At 55.8% G+C, this 20,328-nt stretch overlaps 1 protein-coding gene and 1 long non-coding RNA gene across 4 annotated transcripts in view; one reads left to right on the forward strand and one right to left on the reverse strand.

The window, feature by feature from the left end:
- Positions 1-20,328, forward strand: part of SH2D3C (SH2 domain containing 3C) — a 29,634-nt gene that overhangs the window by 259 nt on the left and 9,047 nt on the right. Inside the window, exons 2-4 of one of the 3 annotated variants that reach the window (XM_039229547.1) lie at positions 1,739-2,210; positions 12,569-12,608; positions 19,441-19,569. In XM_039229547.1, the coding sequence (XP_039085478.1) occupies positions 1,739-2,210; positions 12,569-12,608; positions 19,441-19,569 (641 nt within the window). Of the gene's footprint in view, positions 1-1,738; positions 2,211-3,929; positions 4,025-12,568; positions 12,609-15,695; positions 15,801-19,440; positions 19,570-20,328 lie in introns of those variants that run through there. The other 2 variants (XM_039229548.1, XM_039229549.1) reach the window with 2 other exon arrangements.
- LOC120230112 lies at positions 4-3,522 on the reverse strand. The gene is made up of 3 exons (XR_005527928.1): positions 3,320-3,522; positions 1,196-1,253; positions 4-858 (listed from the first exon to the last, which is right to left on the reverse strand). It is a non-coding gene; the product is annotated as an uncharacterized LOC120230112 (long non-coding RNA).

Raw genomic sequence — 20,328 nt, forward strand, 5'->3', positions numbered from 1 at the left:
TGTCTCTGCCAGTCTCTGTGTCTCTGCCTCTCCATTTATGGGTGTGTCCATCTCTGGTTTTCTTGGACCTCATGGGCTGGGCAAGGGAAGCCCTCCACGAGTTCCATGCTCTGCCTCTGGAACTGGTTCACACGGGGGCTCAGCCGGAGTTACTGGGGCTGGAGTGGGTATGGGTGTGCCATGGGAAGCTGTCCCACGCCCCCACCAGCAGTGACGCTGGGACCCAGGGCGGCTCGATGAGGGGTCACACTGACCAAGGCTCTGTTTCCCCAAGTCGGTGTCCCCTCCGGGTCTCAGCAAACTTCTGCTTCCCCCGGGTCCTTCAACTTGACAGTTGACAGCACGGGGTGGTCGGTGGGGGTGTGCAGGCCAGGATTAAGATGATTCCACAGATGAAAATGCTGGGCCCCAGAGACTTGTGAGATCATATGGGGCTTCGGAGCAGGGCTCAATCCCCGGTTCCTGGACTCGCCTCGGTTTCCCTCTCTGTCCCACTACTGTTTCCTCCAGATCCCCCAGTGCCCAGGAGACAGCAGTTTTTGGCCCTCCTCCTGGCAATTGGCACACTTCTGCCCCATGGTATAACTTTCTTAGAGCAGAGCCTCAGAATTTTCTGACAGTGTTTGTCAGGAGGCAGAGGCTAAGACCAAAGTCGAGGGTGGGCAGGGCTGGGAGGAAAGCCCCAGAACGCTGACCCCAGCAGTCCAGAGCCCTCAGCCCCTCACCCAGGCTCAGCCTTGCTGTGTGACCCTGGGCAAGTCCCTCCCCTCTCTGGGCCTCAGTTTCTTTTCTCATCAATGGGAGCATCTCACCTATACTCCAACTTCGTGGTGAGGACCTGAGGAGGCAGATGGTACCCTAGGAAGTGGAAAATGCCAGGTTTGCCCTTTTCACTCATCTGGAGGCCAGAGGGTTGTCAGAGGGTTAGAGGCTTAGAGGAGGGGCAGCCCCACAGCTGGAGGCAAGGAGGAGGGAACTCACACCCACCCCTGCGGAAATGAGGAGATGGTATCACCCAAACCCTGCCGCTGAGTCTGAGTCCGAACTGTGGGCTCAGCTGACAGGAAGGACGGAACCTCAGAGAGTGGGCCCCCCAGGCTCCCAACAACACCCTTTTCATCTCATCCCCGATCCCAGGTGCTCACACAGCCCCTCCTTGCTCCCTCCACCCCACGATCACACAAACTTGCTTCACCTGCCCACAAGGCCATCTCCGGCAGTTCTTTCCGCAGCTCTGACCTCCACTTCATTATCTGTAGAAAAGGGAAATTAAGCTTGTGTCATTGAGTTATGCTGGGAACTCAGTGATGTAATGCATGAAGCATATCTGACCAATACAGAGGCATTGTCATTATCTTCATAACTTCTCCAGGAGATTCTGGGTGCCAGGCACCGTATTAAGTCTGTTATTTACATTTTCCTTCAGTGCTGCTGTCCGCAGGAGGTGGGCACAACAATCTCTATTTCGCTAATGTGGAGAATGGAGCTCAGAAAGGTCAAGTGACTTGCCTAAGGTCACACAGCTAGGATGTGGAAGAGCAGGGATGGAAGCTCAGAGCTATGTGACTCTAGAGCTGCAGCCTTGTTACACCCTAACATGGGGAGTGTCAGTGAAACCCTGATCCTCCCTGAACCCTCAGTAAGAAGAAATACATGTATTTTTTATTGTAATTATTATTGCTGCTGGCATTAACTCATTTCTTCCCCTTCTCCCCCACCCCCTGCCTTCCTCTGCCAGAGTTCTTCAAGTTCAAGGGCCTTGGGAGTCTCTCCAACCTCCCTCGGTCCTTCACTCTGAAACGGTCCTCAACCTCTATCAGCATCCAGTCCCGCCTGGAGTGTGACACCTTTGAGGCTACGCAGGATGACATGGTGACTGTCCCCAAAAGCCCCCCAGCCTATGCCCGCTCCAGTGACATGTACAGCCACATGGGCACCATGCCTCGCCCCAGCACCAAGAAAGCTCGGGATCAACAGGCTACCCAGAAGGCCAAGGAGGTGGGCCCTGAACCCCACTTGGGGTCCCAAGATCTGCTCAACCCTCCAGGCTTGGAGGCAGCCAAGGAGGTGGTGGTGGGGACCAGTGCCCCCCTGGAGGACACCCCAGCAGTGGCACCCAACCCTTCAGCAATGGGTCCCACGAGAGAGCCTCAGGATCCCAGGGCAGACAGAAAAGAAGAAAGTGCTCCGAGGAATGTGCCTCTGGAAAGGTAGGTGCCCACAGTGGGGTGGGGGCGAGAGTGGGATCTGCGGGAAGGGTGTCTCCAGCCTCCTGCCAATAGAGCCCGGAGAGGAGCCCCCCCCCAACACACTTCTAGGGGGAATAAACCCTCTGCACATTAATTAAGTGCTTACTACAGCCCAGGCACTGCACTTAGTCTTTCACTTGCAATTAATTCTCAACAAAACAAAACAAAAACAATGGGCAAGGAGATTCTGTCATTTCCGTATGACAGATGAGGAAATGAAGATTCAGAGAGGGAAAGTCATCTGCCCCAGGCAGGCTGCATATCTGTCAAATGACAAGGTTAAGATTTGAACTTGCCTTAGGCAGCCTCCAGGATGGGCCTTCAGAAGCTGGTTGAGCCCCAAGCCCAGTCACTGGATCCCTACCCCAGACCCCTACACCCAAATCACCTCTAGTTCTGCTGGACAACCCTGCTCTCCCCGGGCGCCACTTAACTTGGTGGTAGAGTGAGTTGAGTTCATGCAAAAATACACATAGTGATATGACCCTTGCCCCATTCTCCTGGGTGTCAAAACATACGTTACAGAAAGCTCTGTAAAAGCATGTATCATTATATCATTAGACCCATCTTACAGATGGGGAGACTGAGACTCAGCCAAGGTGGGAGAGCTGGATTTGAGCAGAAACTGCCTGCCTCCGGCGGCTGCCCACTCATCTCTTTCATTGTACTCACCACCTTCTAAGCCCTACAGCTGTGTAGTCATGCCCTTGGGGGACCCCTCAATCTCAACTGCAGGAGTCTCCAGCTTTTCAACCCTCAGACCTGTGTCTAAACCACACTGGTCAGATGTACTTAATGGAATAAATTAAAAAGCCCAGCTGAGCAAAAGTACCTCTAGGGCTGGTTCTGAGACCTCTCTTGAATGGCTTTGCCCTGAGACACCGAGCACAGTTTCTGTGTGCTGGTAATTAAATCTAGACCTCTGTTCAGTGGGGAGCGAGACTGCAAAGCTTCAGAATGAATCTAGTCCAGACTCTGCCTCTTACTGGCTGCATGACCTTGGATAAGTCTGTTTCCTTTTCTGAGCCTCAGTTTCCTCATCTGATAAATGGCATAATGATAGCACCTACCTTGTAGGGCATGATGAGAATCAAGAGTCACATACAGGACTTTAAAAATCTTAGCACAGTGCCTGGCACACCACTAACGGTAAATGTTTTTCCATCATCTCTGGCTGTTCCAGGCTGCCGTCTTCTGCCATCCTATCCTTAGTTCAGCCTCATTTGGGCGTGGAAGAGCAAGGATTGTATGCAGGAGAGAGGGCCTGACAGGTTCTGGGGCGTTCTGAGGCAGCCTAGGGTCTGAGATGTGCTCCGTGAGTTACCAGGAAAGGGGCGGGTGGAGGGGCGTGTCTGGAGGCGTGGCCTTTCAGGCTGCCTGGGGGACGGCTGAGAGAAGGCGGCGTTGGAACGGGGCGGGCCAAGCCAGAGGGAGGGGTGTGCTCTGGGGGCGTGGCCTTCCCGGCCTCTGACACTAACAGATGGAGGCAGTGGGCGGAGCGAGACAGGAGGCGGAAGGGCGTTCCCGAGGCGGGGCGTGTCTTTCCTAGCGGGAGGTGCAGGCTGTGGAGCGGGCCCCGGCAGAGCGCGAGGGGCGTGCCAGGGGCGTGGTCTACAGGTCAGGCTCCGCCCCCGGAGTACGGCTCTGAGCTCCAGAGTTCCGTGGCTGAGAAAGGCGGGAGTCCTCGGGCTGAGGAGGTACCTAGGCTGTAGGCGGTGACTGCGGGGAACCATGACTGCGGTGGGACGAAGATGCCCGTCACTGGGACCCAGAGGGTGAGTGACCGAGCTGGGCCTGAGGAGGGCGTGCCGGGATGGCAATGGTTTGAGGGGAAATCGGTGGCCCCGGGGCAACCAACAAACCAGGATGCCCGTTAGCATCGTTAGCATCGGGGACTTTTAAACATTCTTTTGGTGTAATTCTGTTCCTGCCTTGTCCTCGCACAGGCATTTACTCCTCATCCCGGAAGAGGGGCACTATTATCATCCCCATTTTACAGATGAGTAAAGGGAGATTTATTTGCCCGGTTCTCCACAGTAGCGAAGATTAGACCCAGGGTTTAATTCCACCTTCCTGGCTCGTGCCCTTAAAGGCTGGGCAGCCTGTTCCCTTCCAATAGGGCCAGGGCCTCTGGGAAGGATGGTCATGAGAAACCTTGAGAATGCCAGGTCTAGGACCCAGACTTCCCCCTCTGTGTGCAGGGGCCCTGATGGTCCTGGCCGTGCCTCTGGCATCAGGCCTGGCCTAGAGCTGGCAGAGGAAATAGAGAGACTGACCTCCACCCTCCACCCCCAGTCATCCGGAGTGTCCAAAGGTCCTGAGGTGGGGTCAGGTTAGCAGATCAGATTGAGCCCCCTCCTGGTGTCCTGAGACCCAGTGTCCCACTTGCCCCTTAGGCCAAGCAGGAGGCTAGGAATTAAACGATTCTTCCAGGAGTCCCTGAAACCCAGCCCTGTGTCCCTGAGTCAGGAGAGCTGCTTTGCCTGTGTGATCTCAGCTTTGCCCTGCCCTACCCTGGGCCTTAATCTCCCCAGCAGCCCAGATGGGGATGAGATGGTCTCTGAGGGCACACCCAGCCTGCAGAGGAGGGCGTTTGAGAATTGCCACTGAGCAGGACTGGGGCCCCATTCCCGAGTGTCCCAAGGGGGTCATCTCAGTGGCTTCTCGGGGAGTGGTCTAAGCTGGGGTAGGTGGTGTCCCTCCCGTACCCCCTGGGAGGCAGGGAGCACCTGGAGCAGAAGGAAGGAAGGGGAAGAGGTGAAGCTGCAGGAGTTTCCTGGTGCCCTGTTCCCTGATGAGATCATGGGGGATGAGGAGGAAGGAGGGAGGAGGGGCCGGTAGCGCGGGGATGAAGGGCCTTCAGCGCCCAGCAAGGACAGCACCAGCCTAACCTCACCCTACCGCTAGCACCCCAGCCTTCTGCAGGGAAACAGCAGGTCCAGAGAGCCCTGACAGCCCCCCTCTTCATTCCATGTAAGGAAGAGGAAGGGGAGGCCCAGTGAAGGAAAGGAGGCCCCAACCCCTTCCACCCACACCCATGTCCGCACACAGGAACTTTTAGGCCAGGCTCCTACAAGAGGGGGTCAAGATCTGGCTCATAAATGGCCAGCCCCTGCCTGAAGCACCCAACGGGCGCCATCTACCACACATTTGCCAATGAAAAGACCAAGATTTCATTCATTTACCAATGCAAAGACCAAGAGACGGGGAAGGGCTTTTCCTGGGGTCACAGAGAGATTAAGTGTCAGAGCTGAGATTTGATCCCAAGTCACTAGACCACATTTTACCTCCCGCAAATAAAAATCTCAAAGCCATTTCTACTGTTATTTAAACGACTTCCCATAAGCCCCTGGAAGAGAGATAATGGGGGCCCGTTTTACAGATGAAGACCCTGAGGTTTTGTGAGGTTAATAACTTGCTCCAGATGGCACATTTAGTTGAGTTGGAATGTCACTCATTTTAATGTTTACTGTGATGTAACTATGTCCTAGATACTCTTCCAAGTTTTGGGGACACAGCAGTGAGCACAGCAGACAAAACCCTGCTGTCATGGAGCCCCCGTTCCAGTGCAGGGGGAAGACATGATGAGACAAGTTATATGGTCAAGCAGAAGAGAAAAGTGCTGGGTGGAATACTAAAACCAACCAGGGAAATGGTTTTGGCAGACAGGGGTATGTCTGGTGGTAGCAGTATAGGAAGGTGAGCCAAGAAAAAGGTCTCCTTGAGGTGATGTTTGAACAAAGGGATGCAGGAACAAACACTCTTGAAATCTGGGGAAGAGTGTACCAGGCCAAGGGTACAGCAGGTACAAAGGTCCTGAGGTCGGAAGGTCCTTGGCATGTTTGAGGAGCAGCTGGGACCCACAGTGGGTGGAGGAGATGAAGATGGGGGGCTGGAGAGTGGGGTGGCGGGAGGCAAGGCCAGAGAGGAAATGAGTTCAGATAACGGAAGGCCCTGCAAGGATTGGGCTTTGACTCAGCGAGATACAGCCATTGCTGGCCTTGAGCAGAGGAGGGCCTCACTCTGACTTATGTTTTACGAGGACCTCCCCTTTGAGGAGGGTTCACAGAGACCCAGAACCCTCCCCCCTCCCACAGAAGGAGATTTGGGGAAGGTGCCACCCCACAGGGCAGCGGGTCACACTGCATTGCGGGTGCCCCAGCCCTGGTGCCAGGCACTGAGAACAAGCCAAGAACACCCCCCACCCCCACCCCGCCTCCACCCCATCCCGTTTCCTTTTGGAATGTTGATTCTGGTCCAAGAATTTCCAACACTCCCCAGAGTCCCACGACCCTCTCTCGGCCCTGCAGAGTGACGTCAGCTGCTGGGCATCTGGTAGTGATTACCCACCAGGGGAGGGGGCTGTGGTGGGCCCTGCCTGTTCGGCCTCGTCAGGCCCTGGGCGGCTGGTCCTTGTCTTCCGAAGGGGCCCAGCTGCTCCCGGCTCTCATTTCCTGTGGAGACTTTCTCACAGTCCTCGAGACCCCCGGGTGCCTCAGGCTGTGGGAACTGCACTGGCTCAGGAAGGACGGGCTGTACCCACCCCCCCCCCCGGGGGCTGGAGCCATATCCCCCGAAACCCTCAGGGGACCCTGTGTGCAGAATCCTGGACCTGTGTGGAGTGGAGCCGGGGAGGGAGTGGGATACCTCACTGACTGGATGACATTGAGCAACTCCCTGGCCCTCTCTGACCCTCAGTTTCCCCATCTGTAAACTGGGGACAGTGATAGCACCTGCTTCACAGGGTCATCATGAGGACTAAATGAGGGCCCAGGGAAGAGCCAGCACACAGGGGCTGCTCCAACTGTCGCTGCGCCCATGTTGTAGAAGAGGTCACTGAGGCCCAACTAGGGAGGCATGCCCAAGGTCACACTGCCTCCTCCCTCTCAGTGGGGGGCCCTCTCCAGAGCCCAAGAGGGTCTCCTCTCCCCCCACCCCCTGCTCCATTTCTCCTTTTTTTTTTTAAGAATTTTTTTTTATACTTTATTTTTGAGACAGAAAGAGACAGAGCGTGAGCAGGGGAGGGGCAGAGAGAGAGGGAGACACAGAATGTGAAGCAGGCTCCAGGCTCTGAGCTGGCTGTCAGCACAGAGCCTGATGCGGGGCTGGAACCCACAAACTGCGAGATCATGACCTGAGCCAAAGCCGGACACTCAACTGACTGAGCCACCCAGGTGCTCCCCATTTCTCCTTCTTGACATCGATTCTGGGCTCCTAGCCCGGTTGAAATATTTCTCTTTGGCCTCCCCTCCCCAGCTTCTCCTCATCTCTGCGCTGGAGTTGTCCCCCTTTCCCAGGGGAGCCTGCCTCGTGCAAGGGACAAAGCAGAGCCAGCCCGGGTCTAGTCCAAGGCTGTGTGTCCTGGATCAAGTCACAAGCTTCAGTTTTTTCCCTTATCAAGCGGGGCCGCCAGACTGCAAGCATTCAGCCAGCGTCCCATACATGCGCTCTCCTTTTGAGTCTCAGTTAGTAGCTCTCAGGGCTCAGAATCCTCAGCTCTGCCCTGGAAAGAGGAGCCCCCGTGTGCCTATCCTCACAGGGCTGGTGTCCTTTGTGAACACCTGCCAGCAAGCTCACCGCTGTCAAGAAGACTGAGGACACAGAATGGTGGAGAAGGAGCAGGGATTTCAGGACAGAGGTGGCCCGTCTTACAGGAGACAGGGCAGGGCAGGGGCTAAAGACAAGCCTTCCTGGCAGAGAATCCCAAAGGCCCCATAGCAGGGTCTCGGGGAAAGACAGGGATTTCTGTCTGGGGCTCTCTCTGCCCAAGGCCTTTAAAACTAAGGAGCACATGGGGCGCCTGGGTGGCTCAGCCGGTTAAGTGTCCAACTCTTGATCTCAGCTTAGGTCTTGATCTGAGGGTTGTGAGTTCAAGCCCCATGTTGGGCTCTGCACTGTGAAGCCTACTTAAAAAAAAAAAAAAAAAAAAAACAAGCGAAATCCTAAGGAGCGCAGAACAGTATTATTGCTTCTCTGCTGGGGTGAGCGATGGTCGGAGTGAAGGGTGGAAAGAATCTCAGGCCCCAGGAAGGGCAGGCTGGGAGATCGCCATGGCTGGGAGCTTGGGTGGCAAGAGGAGTACATCTGTTTGGGAACTCTGAGTCCTTCCTCCTCAAGACGAGGACCCTCTTCCCTCTCTGGGGAGATAGTTATGCCCTTCTTACAGGGCTTGGACCTCAGAGAGGTGACGGCGGGGGAAAGCAGAGGAGCGGGAGGCAGAGGTGGGGAAGTGTCCGCTTGAGGCCACGTGGCCAGGCCTGGAGGTCCAAGGGAACCGACAGGGTGTCAGAGAGATGGTAGATGGGTCACAGGCCCGTCTGCAGAGGGAAAGGCTGCCCATGGCAAGGGAGGGCCAGGGTGGAATGGACCACAGCTCCTCTCTACTACCCTCCTCCAGGGTCCCTTGGGGAGCTTTGCCCTTGCTCCCGGGCCACGTTGGAGGCTCAGATTTGGACCTGTGTTGGGGAAATAAAGCCTAATGGGCCCTAATTACTGCTCATTAATCCAATTAATTAAGCTAATGTATGCAGTATGCGGTATCCGTTATCAGAACAAATCAGTTAATACAGGCAATTAAAAGGGTTGGTTGGTTATTTGAATAATTAACGTGGCTGATTAATGGGACTGATTTAGCTCAATTGTCAGTATTATTTATTAATTGATTTCACCACTAATATTAGAGAGTGAGTGCCTTTTAAGTCCATAAAGTAAAAAATAATTAATTAACGGAGCTGTGATTTTAACAATGGAAGATTTGATTCCTGAATTTGATCATTACAATGGGAGGCAGAATGTTCAGTAAACTGGGATCTGAAAACCCAGTAAGAATTACTCTGGCCTAAGGGAGAGAGGAGGTTCCAAGCAGAGGGAACGTCCTGTGCAAAGGCCCTGAGGCTGGAGGGGGCAGAGCTCTTTGGAGGAAGTGTAAGCAGGCTAGAGTGCAAGAAGGAGCAAGGGGTAAGAGGAGGGATGGCTGACCGTGCCTGTCACAGAGAGCTGAGCCACGAGAACCAGACTTTGTCCTCAGGGTTGCGTGGGGCTGCTGTGTGACGCTCATTCATGCAAAAAAATCTTTATGGGCTGCCCGGCACTGTTCTAGGCAGATCCCAAGTCCTGTCCTTGTGCAGCTTATGTTCTAGGAAGAGAAGAGAGCCAATGTGTGGCAGGTCACATGCAAGTGCTACAGAGAAACAGTAAACGGAAGGAAGGTGGGGAATGTGGAGAAGGTCACACTTTTGGATGGGTGGCAAGGGGAAGGCCTTACCGAGAAGGGGACATTTTAGTAAAGATCTGATGGAGGGCAGGGAGGGAGCTCAGTGTTATTGGGAGGGCAAATATTCCAGCAGAGGGAATGGAAGGTGCAAAGGCCCTGGGGTTCCTGGGTGGCTCAGTTGGTTAAGCCCCGTGCATCTGGCTCTGCGCTGACAGTGTGGAGCCTCCTTGGAATTCTCTCTCCTTCTCTCTCTGCCCCTCCCCATCTCACAAATGAATAAATAAACTTAAAATTTTTTTAAAAAGAAAGTGCAAAGGCCCTGAGGTGGGGACAAAATCCAGCAAGAAGCCCCGCATGGCTGGAGCAGCGTGAGTGAAGGGAGCAGGTTAGGACGTGGGGTGAGAGAGGTGGTGAGGAGCCAGTCTGTAAGACTATTAGGAGAACTTTGGCCCTTACTCCGAGTGACACTGAGGGCCCCTCGCATGGGTTGAGGCAGAGGAAATCCAAGATTTGGTTTCCATTTTAACAGCAGTGCTCTGGTTGCTGGAGTGAGAACAAGTCACAAAAGACACAGATAGAGGCGGGGAGGGCAGTGCCGAGGCGCTGGCGATAGTCCAGGCGGGTGATGGCCGTGGATCGGAGGCAGAAAATATGGTTTAGAAACTCCAGAGTCTTGTAGAGGGGCTGGGTGATGGGGACTGAGTGTGGCCCGGCTTCTTGGGCCTCGATCTCTGCCCTGAGCTCCCCTGTTGGCTCGGACCACCCAGCCCCCTTGATCCCTGGAGCAGGCACCCCCTTCTCCGAGGCTCTCCCCCCTCCCCAGAGCCCAAAGGGAAGTAGACAGGAAGCACAGAGGAAGCATTGGAGTGATCCCAGTGTCCTGGCCAATCTTTTCCCAGCAGCGGGCAGATTTCCGGGACTGAATAGCCGGAAGCTGGGATGGGATACCTCACCTGGGAAAAGCTGGCAGAGGTGAGGGGGGTTGGGGGGCATAAGGGGGAAGAGTCCCCACTCTACCTGGGTCCCACCGCTGCTGGACAGAGGGGACCAAACTGGCTTTGGAAACCTGCTGTGGCTGTGACTGGGGTGCAGCTTGAGAGGCTCTGTTTTTTGTTTTGTTTTGAAGTTTATTTTGAGAGAGAAAGAGAGCAGGGGAGGGGCAGAGAAAGAGAGGGAGAGAGAGAATCCTAAGCAGGCTCCACACTGTCAGTGCAGAGCCCAACATGGGGCTCGAACTCATCAACTGTGAGATCATGACCTGAGCTAGAAACCCAAGATTTGAAAGCTTAAACAACTGAGCCACCCAGGTGCCCAGAGGGAAGGTTAGCAGCGCGGGGGGGGGGGGGGGGAGGGGGGGGGGGGGGGGGGGGGGCACTCTAAAATGTCAGAACAGGGAGGGCTGTCAAACAACTTCTCAATGAGGAGCCCCGTGGCCTCAGGAGCTGGGGGAACACTGTGTGGAATTCAACCCATGATAGTTTAAGCTCAGATTTTGTGTGTTGTCTTAAATTAAATTTCTCTTATTAAATCTATTACATTTAAATTTAAATATGGGGCTTCTGTATGTGAGGAAGCAGTTTCCCCCTGTGGGACCTCCCTCCCTATTAAAAAAATGTTTTTAATGTTTTATTTATTTTTGAGAGAGAGAAAGAAACAGCGTGAGCAGGGGAGGGTCACAGAGAGGGGGAGACACAGAATCCAAAGCAGGCTTCAGGCTCCAAGCTGTCAGCACAGAGCCCGACACGGGGCTTGAACTGACAAACTGCGAGATCATGACCTGAGCCGAAGTCAGATGCTTAACTGACTGAGCCACCCAGGAGCCCCTCTGCCTGTTTTTCTGGCATAACCATGATGGCTCTTTACTCTCACAAGAGAAGAAAAGTTCTGGTTGGGGAGATAAATTACATGGCCTGCCATTTGCAAGCCACAGAGAGGTGTTTACATCTTGTTCCATGAGAGGAGGGAGCCCAGGCCGGGTGGGGTTGCTGTGTGCCCCGTGACCTGCTTAGGTTTTCATCCGAGTGACACTGGGGGGTGGGGTGGAAGCCCAGAACTTGTGAGGACAGCCAGCCAGCGAGAAGGCTGCTGTGTGCCCCACAGTGGATGTGAGGCTCCCGGACGGAGCGAGGGCTGCCTCTCGGACAGAAGTGGTCAGGATCTATTTTGAATGCAGAGTTGCAGGATTTCCTGATGGGCTGGGTGTGGGGTGTGAGTGGAAGAGGGGAGGCACAGATGACTGCAGATTTTTTCTTGCCAAACAAAGCAACAAGGATGCAGCTGACATCAACCAAGATGGGAAGCGGATGTGGGGAGCAGGGGTGTGGCAGCAGGGGGCGGGTAGTAACAGCCCTGCTTTGGATAAGACAAGTTCAAGATGACTTCAGACGTCCAAGAGGGGATGCTGAGGAGGCAGGTGGGTTTGGGAGGCTGATGTTAAAGGGGCAGTTCCAGGCTGCATCAGAGAAGAGATGGCCCTTAAGGCCAAGGACGGCGGGGGGGGGGGGGGGGGGGGGGGGGGGGGGGGGGGGGGGGGGGGGACAGGTAGGTAGCTCACAGTGTCCCCCACAAGGAAGGTTAGTCTGGCACCTGGGAAAGATAGCCACTCCTGGCCTCTGGCCTCTCCAGGTCCCATCCCGGCCACCCTGAAGGCTGGGGGTTCCATTCCACAGCCAACAGTCATCAGGAACGGGTTCACAGTGTGCTGCTAAGCGGGCCACTCCACCCAGGAAGAGAGTGCAGGGTGGTGGTGGGGAGAGGAGGCTGAGCCCCAGCCCAGGGCCACCAGCATTTGGAGTGGAGAGGCGTGAGAACACTCAGATGTCCTGAAGCGGGTGAAGACAGTGATTTGGGGCTCCTGGAGTCCTTGCAACAGCTCATTGAGGCAGAGACTGTCATTATCCCCAATTTACAGGTAGGAAACCACTGGCTCAGAGAGGTAAGGGGACTTGTACACATCGCATAGCTGGAGAGTGGAGGATTCCAGCTAGTGCTCCCAGCTGTAAGGCCCCCTCCTACCTTCAGGATGAGCCGTCTGGAGCCCTGAGGGCCAGATGTTAGCATCAGGCAGGTGGGGCTGAGGATGCTCAGCTCTCTTCTCTCCTTCCAGGGCCGCTGGAGAACCAGAGGCTGGTGGGGACTACGTGAAGGTAAGAGGGTCTTGGGGGGGGGGGACACTGGGCAGCTCAGAGCCTGTCCCATGAAAGGCAGAGTTCTCTTCTGAGCCTTGCTAGGAGCCCGACCTCCCTGCCTGCTCCCAGGAGAGGGCCTCTCTGTGTCAGCATGGAGCCGGGCGTCTGGTTTCACTCCCGAGGACCTTCTTCCCATGCCATTCTCTCCCAGCCCCAAACACAGGACACCCGACCGTGTGTTACCACCAGGCCCCGCCCACCCACCAGCAGGACAGGGCCGGGCAGCTGTCTCCACGCACAGACCGAGCTCCCATCCCACGCGGTCTCTGGCATGTGCTGAGGCTAAGAGGCTGGAGCAAGAAAGATGGCTCAGTTTTCATCACAGATAATGGACACAGCTCACATTTACCCCAGACCTAACTTGTCCTGGGCGCTGGGAATGTGGAGATGCAGTTTTGAAACCATGATAACGAGAGTAACTTCACGTCTTGGGCACCTACTGTATGCAGAGCCCTGTGCTGGCTGCCAGCACCGGGAGGGGACAGTTATGAGCTCTGTACATGAAGGAGGTCTTTGACGTCTTCCCTCATCACTGGGCGGTGAAGGCCTTCCTGTGTACCCATTTACGTTTGGGAAACTTGGGGCCCAGAGATGCACAGTGATCTGCCCACAGCCACACCACTACCAGGGGGCGGAACTGAGATTGCAATGGAATTTTTGAGAGACAGAGATTGAGTGGGGGAGGAGCAGACAGAGAGGGAGACACAGAATCCAAAGCAGGCTCCAGGCTCCGAGCTGTCAGCACAGAGCCCAAAGTGGAGCTTGAACTCATGAAGCATAAGATCATGACCTGAATCAAAGCCAGATGCATAACTGAGCCACCCAGGTGCGCCTGCCATCCAATTTTATTTGATGCCAAGGCCACAAACAAAGTCCTTGGCCTTCCACTGAGCCAGGCTGCCTGCTGGGTATGGAGCATACAGTAGATAGAGGCAGGGAGCTCCGGGTCTTGTGTTCAAAGGGTTCCTGGTCCACGTGGGGATCAGGACAAAATCACACACAGTGGTTTGGGCTTTTAGTTTTTCATCCAGCAGACCCAAATTTTAGTCCCAGATCTGCCGCTTACTTGCTACATGACTTTGGGTATATGGGGTGCCTCTCTTAGCCTCGGTATTCACCTATGCGAAATAGGATTGCTGTGGGCTCAGTGAGTCCATGCCCAGAAGTAGGGTTGCTGGGCCTGGAAGAGAGCAGGCAGGCCTGGCTCCTGCCCTCGGGAACATTCTATCATCTGAGATGTTGCTTATGAAGCTCTGTGTAAGTGACTAGTGAAGGGCAACGTGGGAAGTACTTCTCACTTCATCATCAGAAGCCTCAGATAGGAAGCCACTGGAGCTCAGGAGGCAGATGACTTGCGGCTTGGGAGATGGGGAGGGGGAGATCAAGGAAGGCTTCCTGGAGGAGGAAGCATTGAAGCCAAGCCATTGGGGTTGACCAGGAATGTTCACCAAACTCCTGTCCCCATAGGAAAAGCTGAGAAGGAGCAAAGATAAGCAGAGATAGGCACTAGAATGATCCAAGCACAGGCAAGGGCAAGGTCAGAAGGCAAACTAGGTGAGCCCAGGAAGTGCAGTCCAGGGCTGCAGCAAGTTCAGCTGGAGCTGCCCAGGGAATCTGGACCCTGACTTATCTAGAGCCCTTGCACCACAGAGGGATAGAGGCCTTAGGGAGACCTGGCACCAAAGCCAGTGGGTAGGACTCACCGGGCACCCATTTCAGCAGCCCACAATTCTCAGTTACCTGGCAAGGTAGTGAGATCCCCATCACTGGTAGTAGTAAGATCCCTGTGAGGATTATTAACTTTGTATTTTTCCTTTAGTGTGTGGGGCTAAAAAATGTATTTAAAAATATCATAAAAGAAATAATACCTGCTGACTGGAACTGATTAAACAGTTCTCTCTAAAGGGTGAAGTCAAAAGAACATTAGTTTTAGCTTCAAGCCTCAAACGGTGGTAAAATCAATAGTCAGTTACCAAAAGTCCACTCCTGCCCTAAGGCACTAGCTTCCAGAACCGCAGGGGTCTCAGACCATGATGTGAATACTTTGATTCTAAAGCAAGGATTCTCAAGTTCCAAGACCATAAAACACTAAGCGCCATGCTCAGAGCTTCAGATGTATTTGCAGCAAAGAATCAAACAACTGAAACCAAGAGAGGTAGCCTCACATCCCTAATGTCACACAGCCTGTCAAAACGATTTGTACCCTAGGCCTGACTGATGCAGAGTCAGCGACGACTCCCTTTAATTCTAGGACGAAAAGTCCAGGCAATAAGCTTGAAGATAATAGCATGCATTTACTGAGCACTTACTTTATGCCTGGCAACTTAATATGCATTAACTCAGCCAAGGCTTCAGAAGAGTTGTATAAGGTCAGCACAGTTATGTTTTCCAGATGAGGGAATCTGGGCTCGGAGAAAAGGGGATGGTGGGTTGGAGGTGGAGACAGATAGTTGAACCCAGGTTGGTGCCCTAAGCATTGAGCCTTACTGGCCCTTTGCACCCCCAGAGTTTGTCAGATCAGCATCCGGCGATTCTCAGCAGAGTCCCTGATTCCAAATCCTGGGCTCTGGGAGATTTCCCGAGGCCACAAAGGATTTGGTCAAACGCATACAGGGATTCTTTCCAGCTTTGGATATGATTTAATTCAAAGTCTTTGCCCGCCCCGGGTCAGCGAAGGGTACGGCGAGTAGGAGAGGCAGGACCCCACCCCCGCCCCGAGCCCAGGCATCCCCACCCCATCCCGCCGCCCCCAGTGACCGGCCCCTAGGCTGGTCCTCTGCTCCGCATCCCCCGACTCCAGGCAGCCCTGCGGGGCTGGAGCGCGCGGGCAGAGGGGCGGGGGGCGGGGGGCGGGCGGAGGGAGGAACAATGGCCCCCTCCCCTCCCCTGGCCGGCTGGAGGGTGGGGTCTCCCCGCCCCGCCTCCCCGCTCCTCCCCCGCCAAGGCGATGAGGTAATCGCGCCGCCGAGAGGCACGCGCAGCCGGTGCCCAGCCCGGTCGGTCCCCGCGCCCCTGCCCCGCCGGCCGCCGCCCCCCGCACCGGCCCGGCCCCGGACGCGCGGCCCCACCATGACCGAGCGGTGCAGCCTGTGGAGCGCCCTATCGGCCGCCGCCTGCTGCTTCTACCGCGGCTCCTTCGTGCAGGTGCAGGTGAGGGGGCGGCTCGGTCCCCGCCAGGCGCTCCGGGCTGGGACCCCGGCCGCTCCGGGGCCCGGGCGCCTCAGCCCGGTGGCGCCTCGCAGGGTCTGGAGGGGCAGGGGTCCTCCCTGCGGGAGGGGGCGGGGTCGCCCCAGCCTCACCTCTGGGCGCCCAGCCGTTTCCGCGGGGTGAGGGTCCCGGCTGCCGCTTCCGGGACTCGGGGCTGTGGGACTGCCGTTCGGGTCGTGCCTTCTTCTCAGGAGGAGCTGAGCTGGGGCACTGGGTACCGGGAGCTGCGGCCCCCGGCGTCCTGCCGGTCCTCCGGCGAGCGCTCCGGCCCCTGCGGCTGACCCGGGCAGCCTGGCTCCCCATTGTACCGGGGGCGCTGGGCTGGGGTCCGAAGACTGAGTGAGGGGCGGGAAGCTGAAGGGATGCTGCGGGTGCCGGGACTGGGGCCAGAGAGCCCGCCACCCTCCCGCCGTCCAGGTGGGCTGGGGCAGGCGCGGGGCGCGGGGCTCCCTGCCCAGCCGGCCGGGCAGTGCGGGACCGCGCCGCGGCGGTGAAAGGGTTAAACGGAAGGGGGTGGAGGGGAGGACCCGGACCCCGCCTCTCTGCGGAGCATCATCTGGGGATAGCCTTGCTTGGGGTTGCCAGACCGTAGGAAGCTGGAGGGGGGCTTGCTGGGCGCGGGCTGGGGGTTAGGGGTCAAGACCCTGACCGGGGGTCTCTGCGCTTTTGCCTCCGGAGCCCCCTGGGGGACGGCGGGCGCGTCACCTCTGCGCTCCGCGAGGCTCACACACACGCTCCGAGCCCGCCTGAATGACGGCCCCGCCGGCAGCGGAGCGCAGCATCCCCGCACTGGCCAATGAGGCGCGCGCAGGCGGGGAGGCGGTGAGATCATCTCTGGCCAATAGGGGTGCGCCGAGCTCAAGGATGCTGCATTTGCGCCCCAGCCCGCAACTCCTACCACCCCACCCCCCAGTTTTGGGAGCTGGGGACCCCCGAGTGGAGAGTCAGGAAGAGGGCACAAGGACCCTAGGGTTCCCCACCCTCGGTGTGTGGGAGGACCTAGTTGGTTACCCCAGATTCTCCCTGTGAGCATCGAAAACGTGGAGCCTAGCACCCCACCCCCACCCCCTTTACAGATGAGGCTACTCAGGCTCAGAGAGGGAAATGACTAGCTCAAGGTCACACAGTGGTGGGCAGAGTCCTGTGGCCAGGTTCTTTACCACACAACCCGCTCCCCTTCTTTGCCCCGTGTCCATCCTGCTCCAGCCGTGGAACTGGGGTGAGTTCTCAGTTATATGCTTTTTATCAAGGAGAAGAACCCCGGGAAGTCTGGGGTACTGTTGTGCTCTCCCTCGTGCTTCCCAGTCTTCCCTCCGCAGCGTGTGGTGTGATATAAGGAGGGAGACCAAGGACCCCGAAGAATAGGGAACTGCATACAGGAGGGTGGGTATCAGAGGGGACCCAATCTCAGTTCAGCTCTCGGCCTAACTGCCCTTTGGGGGTATCAGTTTCTACCCTGGGTGGAGGAGGATGTTAAAAATCCTCATCCCCAGAACCGATCTTTTCCTGGCACCTGTACCATCATCGACCCCCACCATCTGTCCCAGAGCCCTACACACTCCTCAATGCCCAGATTTTCATGTGCCCATCACCAAGCTGTCTTCCCAGGATCTCGGTCTGAAATCCTCTCTGACCCCCTCCACCATCTTTCCCCATACTGAGTCAAAGGCTACTTAAACACCCTTTCCCCAGTCCCCGCCCCTGTGCCCCACCCTTCCCTGCCTTTGCCTGGAAAGCACTAAGCTACTCTTCACACAGCCGACCGAATCCTGAAAACCCTCTGTGGCCTCCAGCTCCCTACAGCAGCCTGACAGCCCTGCCCCACCTGCCCCCATCATCCCTGACCCTTTGAAACTTTCCCCCACCCCAGGACCTTGGCTCTGCCACTTTCTTCCCAGAAGCTCTTCCCTGCCCACCTGTCTGCCTGTCTGTCCCTGCCTTGATACTTTTGCTGGGCTCATCCAGTCCTTCTGCAGGCCTCCATGGAAATCTCACCTCTTCAGGGACTCTACTCCCTGACTAGATGAGGAGGGACACTCTTAGCCTCTCCCAGAGTTCTCTGTGCATCCCTGAACATTCAGAAACCCTGGAATTGCATGGCTTTGCAAAGGCAGAAGTCACCTGTCCTGATGACCTTGGGGCCTCAGTCCCTAGCACAGGACCTGTCCCAGAGCGGGGGCTTAATCATTGTTGAAATAATGTCAGAGACTCTAGATATCGCTGAAGCTGGGAATTAGTGTCTTGGGAGTAAACTGAGGCAGTGTGGGAGCAGAGGGGTGGGGAATGGAGCTGCAGAGTTAGGCTCTGAGATCTTTAAGAAGTCTGAAAAGGCAGGGAGTGGATTGGAGGACCCTCTGACCCAGTGAGTAGGGGGTCCTGGGGAAAGACTGTCACCTGGACTGAAGCGAGGCCTTTGGTGTTCTCTTTCATCTGTCCTGCTGTCTGGCCAGTTCAGGGCCAGGTCTACCTATCCTAGAGCAGCCATCTTTGGGGCCTGGAGTTGGGGGAAGGGAGAGGAAGTAATTTCAGGTGTCCTCACAGTGACAGGGACATCTATGGGCTAGTTACAGTACTCTGGAGTATTGTCTCCTTTCATCCTTGGAATCCAATGAGGCAAGTTCTGTCATTATGCCCATTTTGCAGAGGAGGAAATTGAGGCCCAGAGAACTCACATGGTTGGGCAGGACTTCGTGGTGGGGGTGCACCTGACAGCAGGAACTCCCCTCTCTCTGCTCTTGGGTATCCAACCTTGGGCCACAGTAACCAGGAAACCAGGAGTCTCCCCCTTTGGCAGGTGGAAGGGGGGAGTCCTGGGCATTAACTCCATTGGCTGCCCTTTGGCTTCTCTGCTCGGCCAGTTTCCCCATCTGGCCAGGATTGCTTGAGTGGCAAGGTGGAAAGGGCTTTGGGAATTGTAAAGGACAGCAGAAATGTCTGTGTGGGGGCCTCTGCGTCCCTGTTTATAGCTGCCTCCTCCAGCCTTCCAACGTATAATTCAGCATCCCAGAATGTTTCCTCGTCCACCCAGCCCTAGGTTTTTGTCCATGCCTTTTCCTGGGTACCTGCTGCCTTACCTCCGAGATCCACCTGTAGAAAGCCTCCCTCTCCCAATGCAAGATCAGTTTGGTGTTTTTGGTGCAGAACGAGGGTTTTGTTCCCCTTCCCTCCAGGAAGGCTTCCCGGGCCACTCCACCTCGCCTTTACGTTTTCTTCTCCCTCCTAAAAGCCCGCCTGGCTCTTTGCCGCTGTCCAGTACTGTGGTGCTGACCTAATTCTGCTCAAATGTTCATGTCGCTGTTGCTTCCCCTCTTAGACTAAGACCTTCCTTGAGGACAGGGACTGGTTTGCTTCTTGCCTCATTTTCTCCTGGCACATAGCACAGGGCCTGGAACATAGTAGGACTAATTGAGATTTCCTTACTCCTGCTAGGCGAGGGACTTGCGGGTGAGGACATTTCTGGCACCTGAGCCTAAGTCTTCCCAAGGTCCAAGGATGGCAGCTCACCTGGGGTGGGGAGGGGGTGAGAGAGAAGAAGGAAAGGGGCTTCAGACCGGATGCCAACTCTTTGCTGTCTCCTGCCCAGTTCTCCAAGGAGAAGTACATCCTGGACTCCTCACCTGAGAAACTGCACAAGGAGTTGGAAGAGGAACTCAAACTCAGCAGCACAGATCTCCGCAGCCATGCCTGGTACCATGGCCGCATCCCCCGTGAGGTGAGTGGGCCCTGGGAGGGACCTCAGCCCTAGATGCTTCCACCCCCCACCTTGGCCAGCCCTGCCCTGATAGGCTCTCATCCATTGCTTGGTAGATTCAATCTGAGTGGATGGCAGTGGGGTCTAGCTCTGTCATTTACTGACTGTGTGACCTCGTACAAGTCACTTCACCTTTCTGAGCCTCAGTCTCTTCATCTGTGAGATGGGGGACAATGACTGTACCTGCCTTAAAGGGTTGTTGTGGGAATTAAAGTGCTTAACTTGATGTCTGATATGCAGTGAGCTCCATGTTATTATTAATGTTGCTATTGCTATTATTACTACTCTTATTTTTTAAAGTTTTTTTTTCCCTGTGGGGCTATACATTAGCCCCTTGTGCATTTGGTTAGTGAGTGTCAGTGCTTAGGATTCTCAGTTTTGGCACAGTTGAGTTTTTGGGCTGAGGCACAGACAGGCTGATAGTCACCTATTCTGTCTCTCACCATCCTCTCAGTCTTTGTCCAGCATCAACTCTGCCAGGCCCCATGCTGGGGACCAGGAATACAGAGAGAAAAGGGGTGTTGGCTTCCCCTGAGGGCTGGTAGTCCAAGGTGGGGGATGACAGGTAGGCAGTCAGAGCCCAGTGGAGGAAGTGCAAGAATGGAGTGCCCAGCAGGGAATGTGGGCGAGCCCTGAGGAGGGGGCGCTGATGAGAGAGGCCAGTGAAAGGTGGATAGGAGTTCACCAGGTGGGCAAGGTGGGAAGGTTGGTCCAGGCAGA

This window comes from Hyaena hyaena, unplaced genomic scaffold (genome assembly GCF_003009895.1).
Source record: "Hyaena hyaena isolate Hyena2069 unplaced genomic scaffold, ASM300989v1 scaffold_38, whole genome shotgun sequence".
Classification (NCBI taxonomy): domain Eukaryota; kingdom Metazoa; phylum Chordata; class Mammalia; order Carnivora; family Hyaenidae; genus Hyaena; species Hyaena hyaena.